Genomic DNA, 16557 nt, shown 5'->3' with positions numbered 1-16557 from the left:
CATTGTCCCAGTTATTTGATTTTTATGGCCATTGCTTCCCTCTTCACCACGTGTCATACCATTCATGGCAACAATGAGTAAAGGGTTGGGAGAGTGTTACTTAGTGTTATCATGAAAAACTGAAGGAGCAGGGACATGGGAACACAAACACCTGTAAGCTCCCTTCCATATCCCACACCCTCCTAAGTAGGAACAATATTGTCATTCCACCATTACCATTGGATCAAAGTCCTAGAACTCCCATCCCAGCAACAATGTGGATGTTCTATCTGTTATGGATCAGGCCAGACCCCTCAAAACATTTCAAGAAGGTAGCCCAGAACCTAACTTTTCTAGTTGTTTTAAGCTGGTGTAAAGTGGATATTCCAGGAGAAATGCTGCTTTCAAACCACTTAGTTTCAAACAAAACAGAATTTATTTCCAAGATTACTGAATGAAACACAAATGACAGAAAACAGAATACCAAATAACGTATTCTATCCGAAAATCCAACAGGTCATCCCAACTTAATGATGTTGTTCCAAATACTTGCATCAATTCCCACAAACACCCCTTGGTACAAAAGGTAAAATAAAACATAGGTTCTTACAGGAGAGAAGTCAGAGAGAGAGAATACCAGCCTGGACCTGCTTCTGTGGGTCTAGCAGCTTTCTCCACATTACCACTAAAAACCAAATCAAACCAGAGAAAAACTGAGCTGGGAGAACTGGCCGCTCCCCTTTCATTGTACAAGTGTCTTTTAAAACTCGAAAGCCTTCTGCCTGAGTCAATATTTGTTAGCTATTATCAAATTGGCCCTAAAACCCTTCAACCCCAGACTTTTAATAGTATGTGTCATTTATGACCTCTCTGGGGAAAAATGCCAAGGACACCATAACCCGGTTAAAGGAGCAGCTTTGTCACACACCCAACATGGACAGCAGTCGTTCAAGCAAAGTGGCTCAACAGTTCCTTGTGTAGAGTAATTAGTGATGGGCAATAAATGTTGGTCACGTTAGTAATACTCACATTCTGTGAAAAAAAAACTTCTGTTTTCTGCTCGCTGAGATCTAGCTTCCATTCAATTAGTTAAACTGTCATGGTGATTTGTCAAACTGTTTATTTTTAACACTTATTATTTTGTTGTTTAGGTCCCTGATGATCAGAATATAGCAAAAACAATATCATTAGCTGTTAACACTGAAAACTCCAATGCCAAAATCCCAAGTTTTTTGAGTGTGTCAAATTGAAACTGAATGCCAGAAGCTCAAACCCAAGGCTCCAAATTTGGACGGTATTTCTTACATCCTGGTTCAGTCTGTTCACTGAAGAAAGGCATCTAAGATTGGGGAAAGAATGGATGATGCTTACAGGGACAGGACTACCCTGATGAGGGGTGCGAAAGACATTGCCAAGGAAGTTAAGAAGCAAACAGTGAAGAAAGCCAACAAAGGAGCAGATCATGACGAATACAACCAGACCTCTTATGTCAATTTTCAAGATGATGAACATTACAACTACCGCGGAGAGAGTTATGGAGAGGAACCTCATGAAGATGAAGGATCAAGTGATGCTACCGAAGGTCACGATGAAGAGGATGAAATCTATGAAGGTGAATACCAGGGAATCCCGGATATGGGACAAAGAAAGGAGAACCAAGTAGCCATAGGACAGCCTGTCTCCGATGAGTATAAGGATCGTGAGGAACTGGATGCTGAGAGGAGGGCTGACGAGGAGGAGCTGGCACAACAGTATGAGCTGATCATTCAGGAATGTGGGCATGGCCGCTTCCAGTGGGCACTGTTCTTTGTGCTGGGATTGTCTCTCATGGCTGATGGTGTGGAGGTGTTTGTGGTGGGCTTTGTCCTGCCAAGTGCTGAGACAGATATGTGTGTAGAAAACTCCACTACAGGATGGCTGGGTGAGTAACTAAGTTAATTTGCATTTTTTGTATTCTGTTCCTTTTTTTTTATCAAGACCAAAGCTGTATTTCACCAGATTTTATGAACTTTCATTCATTTTCTTTTCATTTTGAAATGTCATTCCCATCATTAAACCGTTTGACAAAATATGCATGAAAATGTAAAATGTGATAGTGCTTCTTGGTGTGAAGTCTGATTATCAAAAAAAACTCAAAGAATATATTACACTGCTATATCTCTACAGGTGATTTCCTGCTATTGTCTGGTTTAGTGATATGCATTCATTTTTTTTTAAAAAACCCAGCCAAATGAAAATGAAATTGAAAAAAATATTTGAATCTATTTTAAACAGTAATCATTTTGGACAGACTTTTATAAAATGTGCAAAACTATGAGGACTACAGGAACAGTTCCATGAGGCATAGATAAATACAGTGCCACCTTGCAAACAAACAATGTACAGTGTTTTCAGAGTAGAAGCATTTGAAAAGAATTTCAACTTTTAGAAATTATTTACTTCACATTGATGCAATAACATTTGGCTGTCAAATGGATACATATGGCACCAGTAGCTTCTAAAAAAATATGTAAGGCAGAAGAAAAGGTTTACTGAGTAATTCAACTCAAGCTACGGTTGTGTCAAATTGCAAATTTACAAATCTCCTAAAAATTGAAGGAGGCAATTTTTCACCATATAATGACAAAGGAAAAGTTACACTGTTAATACAGTTGAAAGATCCAGTGTTGTGGACAAATATAGCCTTCTACATGAGCATAGGGATAAAGCTGCTCAGAAAATCCCAGCTAATAATTGTTCTGAGTTGTACTGATTTGACACTTTTGGTGTAGTCCGAAAAATACTGGCTGTTATTACCATCCTAAATCCAAATCGGAATTAATTTGGTAGGGTCAGGTTGGCACAGAAGTATTTCTTTAGTATCTAAGACAAGATGGTCTGTGTCCTACTCTAGTACTTGAGTTGCACTCCAGACTGTCACTTTAGTGCAGAAGTGTCAAGATGCTGCATCATTGAGTATATAATATTTTGGATGAAACATTAAACCAAGACTCCAACTGTTTGTTTTCATGTATATAAAAGATCTGATGACAATGTTCAAATATGATTCTGGCCAAGATTTATACCTTGTGTATTACCATCAAGATACAATATCTCATTGCTGTTCATGACCTTGCTGTGCATAAACTGAAACTGAACAGAAACTGAATTGGGCTATCTTCTATATTTCTATAAAAGATGGTCATTAATCAATCCAACAGGGAAACATGGAGAAAATTGTTTATTTAAGGAATACCTACAAATATGGAACTTGCTACCACATGGATTATATATTGTGAATAAAGTAGATGTGTTTAAGATAAATGTATTTGGGAGAATGAGTAATAGAAGGAAACGGCTTTAGGTGTAAATGAGAAGGAAGAGATGAAGCTTGTGTGACATTCCCACATGGGAGAGACTGTTTGATCTGAAAGATTCATGTTTGTTTTGTAAATTCTGTGAAATTTTCAATTGATATTGCTGCCTCAGCTTTGATACATTATTTGATGGCATTAGCAGTTTAGATTAGATTAGATTACTTATAGTATGGAAACAGGCCCTTCTGCCCAACAAGTCCACACTGACCCTCCGAAGAACAACCCACTCAGACCCATTCCCCTAACACTACAGGCAATTTAGCATGGCCAATTCACCTGACCTGCACATTTTGGACAGTGGGAGGAAACCAGAGCACCCGGAGGAAACCCACACAGACACTGGGAGAATGTGCAAACTCCACACAGTCTGTCGCCTGAGGTGGGAATTGAACCCAGGTCTCTGGCGCTGTGAGGCAGCAGTGCTAACCACTGTGCCACCGTTTCTACTATTGATGCCTCCTTTAGGTAAATAGTGATTGTACACAGAATAGAATGTTTTCCAGAGCTAAATTCTCAGGGAAACTGTTCAGGATTAGCATTGATAGTTAGAGCTACAATGCTGAGTGAATCGGTGACAGGTGTCAACTCAAAGAAGGCTACCCTTTGTCAAGTGAGCTTGGCATGGACATGCCTCTTACTTGACCTGGCAGAATAACAGCAGCTGTTACACATTTGAATGAGACATATTGGTAGATGAAAACCCATATGGAGGCCTGGACTGGAGTCATTGCCTACAGCTTTGGAAAAATGGAGCAATCTCTGGGGTCAGGTGCTCGCCTTCTGAACATGGTCATCAGTCATTTTGAGATTTCAAACTGTGGCAAGGTTGCTGTTGCCCTGTGGACATTTGGTGCTAATCCTTAATGCAGAAGTTAAATGGCAATGTGTATTAATATATCTCTTAAATTAAACATACTGTTCAATCCAGCAATGAAAATACATCTCAAACAACAGATTGTAAGAGCCACGTAATATAAAAGAAGGTCGAAACGATGCTAAACCCAGTTAGTACATATCAGACTCCATCAGAACCACTGAGATTCTAAAAATGTAAACCTCTGGTGGATTGGATTTGGAGTAATTTCTACCATCTATGCATGAGGCAATAACTGATCAAAGGTGTTGTGTCAGGCCCGACCGCCAAACTTATGATCCTGGTGAGATCATCAAATTATCTTATGAACTCAGATGAGATCAGACATGACTACCAACTTTTTGTCACTTTTATCCTGCCAACTTTATCTAGTTTGGTCAAGCAACTTCCAGTTTGTTTGAAAGTAGACAAAACGTACACTTAGAAAATAAAGCCTCAAGACTCCATAGTTTTGCACAAAACAATAAAGATACAAGCTGGAACATAATACAATTCATATACATCAATCCTCAGAATTAATATGGTGATTAACTTGGCGAATGTACAATGATCAAATACTTGTCAGCACGCAAGATTGATGGATCTAAGATTACCAGTTGTGTACTGGGTATTGAGAATAACATTACCTTTATGGGTAAACGGCATTGAATTGTTCCATCAGTCATGACCATATTGAATAGTGGAGCAGGTTTGATGGGCTGATTGACCCACTTCTGTCCCTATGTCTCTATAAATAACTCCATAACTGAAGTCCCTCACCCTTGAAACCATTCTTTTAAATGTTTTCTCCACCATGTCTGGAGCCATAATAAAAGTGTTATGCTAAGAATTCAGCAGATCATTCCAGTTGAGGCCTAACCAGTTTTCTTCCTAAAGGTTGATCAAACTTTTTTTAAAAACTTTATCCGTCTGTTTACAATATCCTGAGCATTGTGTAGTTTTGGTCTCTATATAAGTGCATTCGAGGCAGTTTAACAGTTGTGGAATGGGAGCAGGGGTTATCTTATGAAGGAAGATTGGACAGGTTTGGTTTGTAACCATTGGAAGTTTGATAAATGATCGATTGTTGTCACACACATCAAGATACGTCAAAAAGTATTGTTTTGTGAGCAGATTTTGCCATACAACATGCATCAGGTAGCAGAACAGTGCAAAATACAGAGTTACAGTCACAGCGAAGGCACAGAGAGTGCGAGATTAGAATTAACATTTGAAAGGTCTGTTCAAAAGTCCTGATAAGAATGAGGAAGAAGCTGTTCTTGAATATGTCCATATGTGTATTTAAACTTTTATATCTTTCTACCCGATGAAAGAGAGTATAACTGGGATGGGAGAGGCTTTGATTATATTGGTTGCTTCTGAAGGCAGTGGGAGGTATAGAAGGTGTCAATGGATGGAAGGCTGATTTACGTGATGGACTGGGCTGTGTTCACATCTCTATCTAGTTTCTTGCTGTCTTGCGATGAGCAGTTGTCATACCACACTGTGATGCATCCAGATAGGATTCTTTGCAGATGATCTTATTGGAGCGTATCAGATCCTGAGGGATCTTGACAGGATGGTTGCTGAAATGAGTGCTTTTTTGTGTGGAAAAGACTAGAACTAAAGAGCAGAGCTTAAAATAGAGTTTCACCCATTTAAGATGGAGACAAGGAGATTTTTTTCTTTCAGAGGATTAAGAGTCTATGGAACTCTTCAGCACACAACGGTGGATGCAAAGTCATTGAATACTTTTTGCAAAGATGTAAATAAATAATTGACAATCAATGGAGACAACGGTTATCAGGGTAACTGGAAATGTGGAGTTGAAGCAGCAATGACACCAACCACGACCACCTCAAATCCTGCAACAGGAACGAGGAGCTAAATGGTCTAATCTTGCTCATAATAGTATTACTCAATATTCCTTGCTTAACAGTTTACTAAAGTTATGGAGTTGTTATTAATATTATTTCTTGCGCAAAATGCGCAGCTTTTGTTTTACTTATTAAGGTCCTTTTTGCTGGGGTGATGTTACCGATGGATTGTTTATTTACTTCTTGTGGAGTTTTGATGGAAAATTAGAATAATCTCAGTAACTGTTGCTTTTGTTTTTAAATTATCTCAAGTACATTCTTTCATGGTTCAGCTGGTAGAAGATAAATTGAACATTGACACAGAGCCTTAGAACAACATCCAGAGTTTGACACATCTACCTACTCAGAAATATGGCCTTATCTGGGTATTGGTTACACTGAATTTACAGTACAGAATTTGACCTTGCTTGTCTATGCCAGTGCTTAGACTTCACCCAAAGCTCCTCATACTCTATTTACTTAATTCACTCGATCAACATAACCATACCACCCCTATCGACATATTCACCCTTTCAACATACCCTTCAACATAACAGGAGAGGACAGAGCTTTGGGTACTTGCAGCAACTTGCAAGATAGGGACAGCACCTGTAATTATTGGGGTGGTCATCAATGCCTTTATTTATCATGCCAGACCTCTTCTGCTACCAAAGTATTGGAGTGCCAAATAAAATGAAGCATTTCATATCGTTTTTGTACAATGGAATACCTATTTTTTTCACAAATCAAACTAGGGTTGGGCATCAGCACATCACTTCCATTTACATTTCCAAATTGTTTTTGTCTGTCTTTGTATTGTTGCCCATTTGTTCTTTCTTTCCTATTCCCTTTTGCACAAGTTAAAAAATGCTTTGGTCACTTTGGGTCTCAGAAATGTTCCACCTTTTATTTCTTTTATAGCTAGCCTCTTACTTGAGGCCACACCCTTTTACTTTTGAACAGTAGCTTTCAAAAGTTCTGGAACTCCTCCCTTCCTCATCTGTACTGCTAAAACATTTTTGAGAGGGGAGTTTACTTGACTAATTTATTGAAGTTCGTAGAGAAGTAACGTTTAATATGTGATTGTCACAGCTGCAGATCTAGAACACTATAAATCCAAAATAAGTGGCAACTGACTAGCAATTTAGAGATTGAGAATGTAAATCTTAGCATTACAAATGGGAAAATTAGATTAATTAAATCTGTTAGTTTGGATCATATAAAAAATAATTGTCAGAAGCTTTGCAAAAACCTACTTCCTTGCTAACCTTCAGGGTAGCTGCCACCTCCAGTCAATCTGGCTTACATGTGACTCCTGTTCCACTCTGCATGATTGACTCTTAATGCCCTTGAGGGAACTAGTGAAGGTCAGTGAATTCACATGTTTACTTAAATATCTAGCATGAAATTTGATTAGGTTATAAGCTAATACTCGAGAACTTCTGTTTTCCATTGCACATGGATAGAATTATAAATGCAATGCTATTCAGTTGTTAGTATGAAGAATTCGGAACACTTTGCTGCATGTTGCTGCTTTAATGTGCTATGGAAAATACAGCTACAATAAAAGAAATCCAGTAAGTTGATCAACAAATGTTAATCAATAGAACTGACTTCAGGTCAACAGAAGATCAATGCTTTTACTTTTACTGAAAGAAATGTCCGTTTGATGGAGCTACTTCATGTTATTGGTGAGGGCAAGGGGTTAACTCAAGTGATATTATTGATCTCTTTTCCAATCTCAGTATCCCTTGAGTAAGTTTAATACTCTCATTTGCTAATGTACTTCCTTGATGTGGGATCAGCAAATCCATCAGCCTATCAATGAAAGGATCAATTACAGAGGCTTAAAACTAGTAATGCAATGATTGCTTCCTTTCTTTAGTAAATTACATTACTGAACTCAAAGCAAAATTGTTTCTAATGAATGGTGCATAATTTGTCGCAAAGTACTTAAAAATAGTTGTGAATGTTCTCTGTATGAAGGCAGATCCCTAATGATTAATTGCTGGAACCATGGCAAACAGTGCACCTACTAGGGTTAGGGATCAAATCCTGTGCTGTTAGTGTTCATCTGATCCACATCGTCGTCATCTAGCCAATGAAGGTAACCCTCCCCCACCATTATTAGGACCGTGACCAGCCAATCACAGCACATTATGAAACTGTCGTCAACATGTCAATACAAACTTAAAGAAGAGAAAACCAAAGACCTGTGGATACTGGAAATCAGCAACAAAAACAGAAATTGCTGGAAAATCTCAGCAGGTCTGGCAGCATCTGTGCAGAGAAAGCAGAATTATTGTTACAGGTCTAGTGACCCTTCTTCAAAACCTAAAAAACAGTTTTTTCACCACAGCCTTTTAAAAAATCAGTTGGAGATAATACACATTTACACTTAACTCCCATGATTTTTTTCTTTTTTTGTTAAAGAAGTTCCGATGAAATCATGGAGGAAGAGGATTGCAGTGCCTGCATTGAGTAATTGAGCCTGACAGTGTGAGGCAGCTCAATTAACACAATTGAAAGACCATAATCCTTAAAGTATACTTGAGTTACTGGCCAAGTCTGCTGATGTTAATTCATGAACCTCACAGTCAATCTAACTAAATCCTTTCAGCCAATTTATCTTTTTAGTAATGTTTTTAGCTGTCACCATTCAACAAACTCGGGAGATGGACAGAAGGAAATAATATCAAATTTAGCCAGAATTATTTTGTTTGAAATTTGCACAGTGCTAGATTTTGACAATTTTTTTAACTGAGAAAACTGCTTATTTTCCAACTTAATTTATGGCCTGCTGCTGAAATTACATCATCTTTCAGAGAGGGTTTCTCAACAGAAATGAAAATTTGCCACTGATCATGCCTCTAATAATGATCCCTTGGTATTTCATAAGCTGTTAATAGCAATTTATATGAGGTAAACACTTGGAGTTCAAATTGAAGCTATGCAGTTTGTAATAGTGGTTAATGGTTAGTGCCAGTTAAAACATCACTTTAATTGACAAATGTTGCATGTTCAGCAAAAAAATTAGGCATGAAGAAATACAGATTATGGAATGTGATCAATAAATGTATAAATGAAGCCCTGACAGCAATCTCTGAAAGATGCAAATGTTATCAATAGCACTTATTTGTTTGTACAGCATCATTAACAGAGAGAATAAAGATCAAAAGCACTTCAAGGAAGCCTGATTAGCAAAAGCTGCCACTAAAGGAGATACAGGTTGTCCTCACTTATAGTTGGTGTTGTGTTCCTAAACATGGCAACATTACGTGAAAAGATTTTAAGTGAATCTATAGCAGTCAATGTTAAAACTTGGGATAGATTCTAAAGGACTTGCTTAGTAGAGAAAAAAATAAACATTTTACCTGCACCCTCTACTATAGTCCAGAGAGTGACCATCTGAGAGTGTAGCCTTGGGGTCCTCTGTCCAGAGTCTGTGCTGAGGATCTGTTGACCGTTGTGCTCCAGGCTACCTGCTGGGTCCCTTGATTGTTCCTGGGGTGCACTGCATCTCTCCTCTCTGGCCTTTGCTACCTTTAGGATCCACTCAGACTAGTGCTCACTGGGGCTATATTTCTTGATTGACTGTGGTGCCTTGGCCTTTGTCCCAATCCATCTAACTGGTGGGATGTCAGTTATGGTTGGACTCAATGGTATTTTCTTCCTTTCCTCTCTCTTTCTGTGGTGCTGGTCAGCATTATAGAGTTCCCTCACAGGGCCAGCTCATTCATGTTGAATCATGAATAATATCTCTTCTAACTGTGGCCTGAGACTAAACAAGGGATAGTACTGGCAGCATCATCAATGGAGATTTTAGTTATACAGCCATGGACATTAGTCCCTCTGCTTTTAATTGATTCATTGGAAACAGCTCTTTTAAAAAAAATCCATATTATGAACTTCCTTCAGTGTTGTAGTAACACATGCAAATGTTTTCCCTCATTAAACTCACTACAGAAACAATCAAGGCTGCAGCAAACCAAAATTAAATGTTTGAAATCTGTTTGCATGGTAAACACTTCATGGTGTATACTTCCCGATTTGTCTGTTGAGTTTATCAAGAAAAAACAGCACTAAGTGCAAGGGTCTCTTTGGTTCATAATTATTTTAAGTTCGGTTTTAATATCTGCTTCAGTCACTGCTTTCACTGGTAGTGTGTTCTTCTGAGGCTGATCGATCAATTTCCTTCATGGTTTGAGATTGTTGTGTAAGTCGTGTGGGTGATAACATTGGAAGAGTTGGGCTACCAAAATGACCTTGGTGACTGGTTGATTCAACCAGTAAACAAAAATTAGTAAACAAAACTTGACTAAAATTACTTACTGTGGTGAAATGTTGTGCAGCATTGCTTGGAAGTCCATTTACACGGTATGAACAGCATTACTTTCATCCAGGACAAGAGCAAATTAGATGCTGGGAATTCAGTGGTGAATAACTCACCAGATTCTGGATTAGTGGTGCTGGAAGAGCATAGCAGTTCAGGCAGCATCCAAGGAGCTTCGAAATCAACGTTTCGGGCAAAAGCCCTTCATCAGGAATAAAGGCAGTGAGCCTGAGGTGTGGAGAGATAAGCTAGAGGAGGGTGGGGGTGGGGAGAAAGTAGCATAGAGTACAAAGGGTGAGTGGGGGAGGGGATGAAGGTGATAGGTCAGGGAGGAGAGGGTGGAGTGGATAGGTGGAAAAGGAGATAGGCAGGTAGAACAAGTCCGGACAAGTCATGGGGACAGTGCTAAGCTGGAAGTTTGGAACGAGGGTGAGGTGGGGGAAGGGGAAATGAGGAAACTGTTGAAGTCCACATTGATGCCCTGGGGTTGAAGTGTTCTGAGGCGGAAGATGAGGCGTTCTTCCTCCACACGTCTGGTGGTGAGGGAATGACGGTGAAGGAGGCCCAGGACCTCCTTATTGTATCCGTTGCTCCCGATGTGGTCTCCTCGAGACACCACCCACGCCCTCCACCTCCTCCAAGATTTCCGTTTCATCGGTCCCCAACGCCTCATCTTCACCATGGATAGCCAATCCCTCTACACCTCCATCCGCCATGACCAGGGCCTCCAAGCCCTCCGTTTTTTCCTCTCCAGACGTGGCCGAACTGGTCCTCACTCTTAACAATTTCTCCTTTGAATCCTCCCACTTCCTCCAAACCAAAGGGGTAGCCATGGGCACACGTATGGGCCCCAGCTATGCCTGTCTCTTTGTTGGCTACGTAGAACAGTTGAACTTCCGTAATTACGCTGGCACCACTCCCCACCTCTTCCTCCGCTACATTGATGACTGCATCGACGCCACCTCGTGCTCCCGCGAGGAGGTTGAGCAATTCATCAACTTCACCAACACATTCCACCCTGACCTTAAATTTACCTGGACCATCTCTGACACCTCCCTCCCTTTCCTGGACCTCTCCATCTCCATTAATGACGATCAACTTGACACTGACAATTTTTACAAACCCACCAACTCCCACAGCTACCTGGATTACACCTCTTCCCACCCTACCTCTTGCAAAAATGCCATCCTGTATTCCCAATTCCTCCACCTCTGCTGTATCTGCTCCCAGGAGGACCAGTTCCACCACAGAACACACCAGATGGCCTCCTTCTTTAGACACCGCAATTTCCCTTCCCACGTGGTTAAAGGTGCCCTCCAACGCATCTCGTCCACATCCCGCACCTCCGCCCTCAGACCCCACCCCTTCAACCGTAACAAGGACAGAACGCCCCTGGTGCTCACCTTCCACCCTACCAATCTTCGCATAAACCAAATCATCCGCTGACATTTCCGCCACCTCCAAACAGACCCCACCACCAGGGATATATTTCCCTCCCCACCCTTTCCGCCTTCCACAAAGACCGTTCCCTCTGTGACTACCTGGTCAGGTCCACACCCCCCTACGACCCACCCTCCCATCCTGGCACCTTCCCCTGCCACCGCAGGAACTGTAAAACCTGCACCCACACCTCCTCCCTCACCTCTATCCAAGGCCCTAAAGGAGCCTTCCACATCCATCAAAGTTTTACTTGCACATCCACTAATATAATTTATTGTATCCGTTGCTCCCGATGCGATCTCCTCTACATTGGGGAGACTGGGCGCCTCCTAGCAGAGCGCTTTAGGGAACATCTCTGGGACACCCGCACCCATCAACCACACCACCCCATGGCCCAACATTTCAACTCCCCCTCCCACTCTGCCGAGGACATGGACTTCAACAGTTTCCTCATTTCCCTTTCCCCCACCTCACCCTAGTTCTAAACTTCCAGCTCAGTAACTGTCCCCATGAGTTGTCCGGACTTGTTTTACCTGCCTATCTCCTTTTCCACCTATCCACTCCACCCTCCTCCCTGACCTATCACCTTCATCCCCTCCCCCACTCACCCATTGTACTCCATGCTACTTTCTCCCCACCCCCACCCTCCTCTAGCTTATCTCTCCACGTTTCAGGCTCACTGCCTTTATTCCTGATGAAGGGCTTTTGCCCGAAACGTCGATTCCGAAGCTCCTTAGATGCTGCCTGAACTGCTGTGCTCTTCTAGCACCACTAATCCAGAACCTGGTTTCCAGCATCTGCAGTCATTGCTTTTACCTTGAATAACTCATCAGAGCCTGTTTACAAGGCATTAGTCAGCAAACTGCAGCACTAATCTGGCTTTTGCTGGATGGGTGCAGCTCCAACACTCGAGAAGCTTCACTGCACTTTAAGACAAAGCAGCCATGTTTATCACCGTCCAAAGATGTCAGTGGCTACTAAGGGTAGTGAAAATGTGGAGTTGAGGGCACAGTCATATCAGTCTTGACTACACTGAATAGAAAAGCAGGCTAGAAGGAAGCAACTGGCTTCTGCTCCTATGTCGTATGTTTATATTTCAGTCATCTGATCTGCCTCAGTGATCCTGCACATTCCTCCTCGCCTGTTTCACAGCAATTCCAGGCTACCTCATACTGTAGCAGTAGGCCTTTAACCCCCACTCCCCACAGTAGAAACCTTCAGAAAAGCAAAAGGTACTCAAGATGATTCCCTTGAAGATTGTATTTGTTCCCTGCTAATGCTTCAATTATTTAGGAATTTTCCTCCGCTTCAAATGAGTTGCATTGGGACTATGCATATTTTATCCACCATCTGCCATAGCAGGGTGCAATATTATTGAATAGACAATAACTATGCACACAGCAATCCTAGCTAGGATGCCTTGTGGACTGCTTGGTTAATGCGATCTGAATAGGCAGAACTGGGATTCTTCCACTTCACTCCATGTAATGCTCTTAAGCTAATGACGTGGTGATTCTCAATTCTTTAAATTGAAAGTTGCCTTTCAAATGTATTAGTAATTACAGCCCTCCTCCCATCCCATTTGAAATTATTGTACTATGTAATACTAGTAATATAGAAGTGCTGCTTTTAAAGGGTATTTTAACAGTGCTTTTAAGGGACCACTGGTAAATCTCACTGCAGGTGTTATCCACCTTTGTGTAACCATTCCCAGATGAAAGAGCCAGCCCATTCTGTTCTGTATATTTGGACACAGCCCTGTTAGACAATGACTAGCCTGATGAATTGGGTGACCTGTTTTAGCTGAGGAGCAGGTTATTTATCAGACCACTTTCCTGATAGGTTTTCTGTTGTGGTGAACCTCCAACTAGTAGCCCCATCCACATTTGAGCATTTCCGATCCTTGTCCTTTGCGGTCACAGTGTAGGGTAAACAAAGGGGTATGTCTTTAAGAGAGACCATTTTCACTTCTTATCAAACTGAAATTCTAAAGTTTTCAGCAGTAGCGTCACATGGAGGCCTTCAATGTTGATGATGGTGTAAATAGGTGTCAGATACTTAATTCATCAAGAGAAGGAATTGCAGGGATCGTGACAAAGGAAATCTCCCGAGGGGTTAAAGCAGCTCCCAAATTTTGGCTCCACCTGATCCCTCTGGCATTTTGTTACCTGGAAGACTGATAACATTATGGCACAAAAGTAAATTTGTTACAAATTATGAAATACCATTAAACAATTTAGTACAAATGTGCACCTAACATCAGGTTCCCAGTTAGAATTTGTCCAAATGTATTGATCTCGTTAAAATTACAGCTCATGGATTTTGCTTTACAGCATTCAGTTCACATCAACAAAATTACAGAAAAATTAAATGTGAATGTAAAAGTGAGACACTGTTTGCTCATTCAGAATCAAGAAGTGTTATGATGTAGAATGAGACCATTCAACCCATTGTCCCTCTGCCAGCTCATTAAATGAGTATCATTACCTACTGCCAATCTCTTGTGTTCTCCCCGTACTCTGCAGACTAGCTCCATAATCATCTACTGCCCTCATAGATGCTGAGAAGGTAGCAGAGTAGGACGCTCCAGCTGGAGCCCCTCTTCTCTGCCCGTTCTTTTTCTTTTTTTTCCTCTGGAGTGTTTTTTTTTAAACTTTTAACTTTTTAAACATACTTGGAGGAGAATGGAGGATGCAAGTCCCAGACCAGAGGCCATCTCAGGAGGTAAGTTCTGGAGGCGAGTCCCAGACAGGAAGCTGGTGTGGAAGGGGATTCCCCAACCAGAGGCCAGTGTGGGAGGTGATGCCTTGGATTTAAAACTCAGCCTGGTCTGGACACTTGGCCTGGTGCAGTCTAACACGGTCTGGGGTGAAAGAACTGCGAATAGAATACTTCTTTTTTGCTCACATGCTGGACTTTCATTTACTACTATTTCAATTTTGTACCAAATACTTAAGTGCCTAAACCTAGGTGACTTGCACGTAAGATGACGCCATAAGTGGCTACCTTGCAAGCTTTTCATTGCACTCATTCGAGTGCACATGACAATAAAATACATGCGTACATTCGTTCGTTTGTTCGCTCATTCATTCGAATTAACCTGTCTCCCACCACACTTCCATTCAATGCAGAATGCCAAGACACAATGTATTAAACCAGCTGATCCCAGATGTGATCATATTCACCAATTCACTAAAGACCTGGAATAAAAACTGAAAGCGCTGGATATACCCAGCACATCTGGCAGTGTTCTGAAAACGTTATATTGGATCAAAGCATTAACTTTGTTCCTCTCCTTCACAGATGCTGCTAGACCTGCTGAGTTTCTACAGCATCCCTTTACTTTTGTTTCATTAAAGACCTGGATTGTTCTGAAAATGCTGGTTACTTTGTTTGGAATTTCATCCTTTATAAGATCTGCTGAAGAGTACTTGACTTGGCCCTGATGCAGGGATGTTGATAGAGTATTAGAATCCTATGTTAACATTGCAAATTTTTCCCCAGTATATGTGGCATCAATGCTTGTGTAGATCCAGTATTTACAAATTATTTCTTATAACTATCAAACAATGTGAATTATAGCTGTCTTATGATTTTTCAAAAATTCTGTATTTTACACATAAATAAAATGACCTTAATGAAGCTTAATCCCTGAGATTAAACATTGATGTCATTCAATACCAATGAAGTCAAATAACACATTTTAATTCTCAAGCATACTTCTGAAATAGGTTTTCAACAATCCAATTCATACCTTAAAGATTTATTTGAAATATATAACCTCTCTAATATAAGCAGTGGCAATAACAAGAAAACATGTTAAGTGAATACTGGGAATGATATAACTTCAGAAACCATTTATCATGCTATTAATTTCTGAAATTAAACATTTTATTGTTTCACATTTGTTCATATTGTGCAAGAAATTGTGGCCAGATTTTCTTGGCAATGTACACCACTAGTCTTGACCAACCTTCAGAGAGGTTTAAGGAGGGAAATCCATATCTTAGGGTGTAGGCATCAGTTAGATTAGTGAAGGGATGGGAATTGAAATGTGCAAGATGTTGGAATCTGGGAATGCAGAGGTCAGAGGGCAGTAGAAATAAAGGTGGTTTCATGGGTACAAAAAAAATTATTTTCTTTCTGAATTTTTTCCCTTGTGGTGGCGATGTAACAAGGTTGTTTCGCTTGCTTTTCCTCACACTATGCAATAAATATGTTGCTTCAGTTTAATTCTCCAGTTAAAATCAACATATCCAGCCTAGCCAACTAGTCAGTGACAGCATTCAAAGTTCAAACTCTAAACAAGATTACCAGCATTGACAGCACAAGCCAGGTATTTATTAATTTTGGGGACATAATCTCAAACCCAGGCATGAATGATTATCTTGTTTAATGCAACTTGTCTTTATGTTCCATATTAAACGATATTACTCTGCCAGACTTTTGCATTCACATTCTAAGTCTGAATATTGGCTAGATTTTAAAATTTCAATTGGGAAAAAAACCCAAAGATTACCAATATGTTTAAATTGACCAGGGAGCTTTATGATGTACATGTTTTTCTTTGATTGCTAGAGGTCATGATCACCTTCATTTACAAGGTGACTGATCATATTCAAAGATAAAGCAAGTAAAAATGTGAATTTATTAGAGGGACTCATATAATTTAGCTTTCTGTGAAAGCATCAGTGCATGAAATCAGGGGGGAAAAAACTGCATGTTTCAGCTGAATAGCTA

General features: G+C 40.4%; 1 protein-coding gene across 4 annotated transcripts in view; it reads left to right on the top strand.

The window, feature by feature from the left end:
- The window catches only part of sv2ca (synaptic vesicle glycoprotein 2Ca), a 206443-nt gene that overhangs the window by 53899 nt on the left and 135987 nt on the right, over positions 1-16557 (top strand). For all 4 annotated transcript variants that reach the window (XM_072547718.1, XM_072547728.1, XM_072547738.1 and 1 more), the window contains exon 3: positions 1131-1900. In XM_072547718.1, coding sequence (XP_072403819.1) covers positions 1336-1900 — 565 coding nt within the window. In that variant the 5' untranslated portion in view covers positions 1131-1335. The remainder of the gene's footprint in view (positions 1-1130; positions 1901-16557) is intronic.

Source organism: Chiloscyllium punctatum, chromosome 2 (assembly GCF_047496795.1).
Source record: "Chiloscyllium punctatum isolate Juve2018m chromosome 2, sChiPun1.3, whole genome shotgun sequence".
NCBI lineage: Eukaryota > Metazoa > Chordata > Chondrichthyes > Orectolobiformes > Hemiscylliidae > Chiloscyllium > Chiloscyllium punctatum.
The sequence above is the reverse complement of the archived record's forward strand: the minus strand, read 5'-3'. Positions and strand labels throughout refer to the sequence as shown.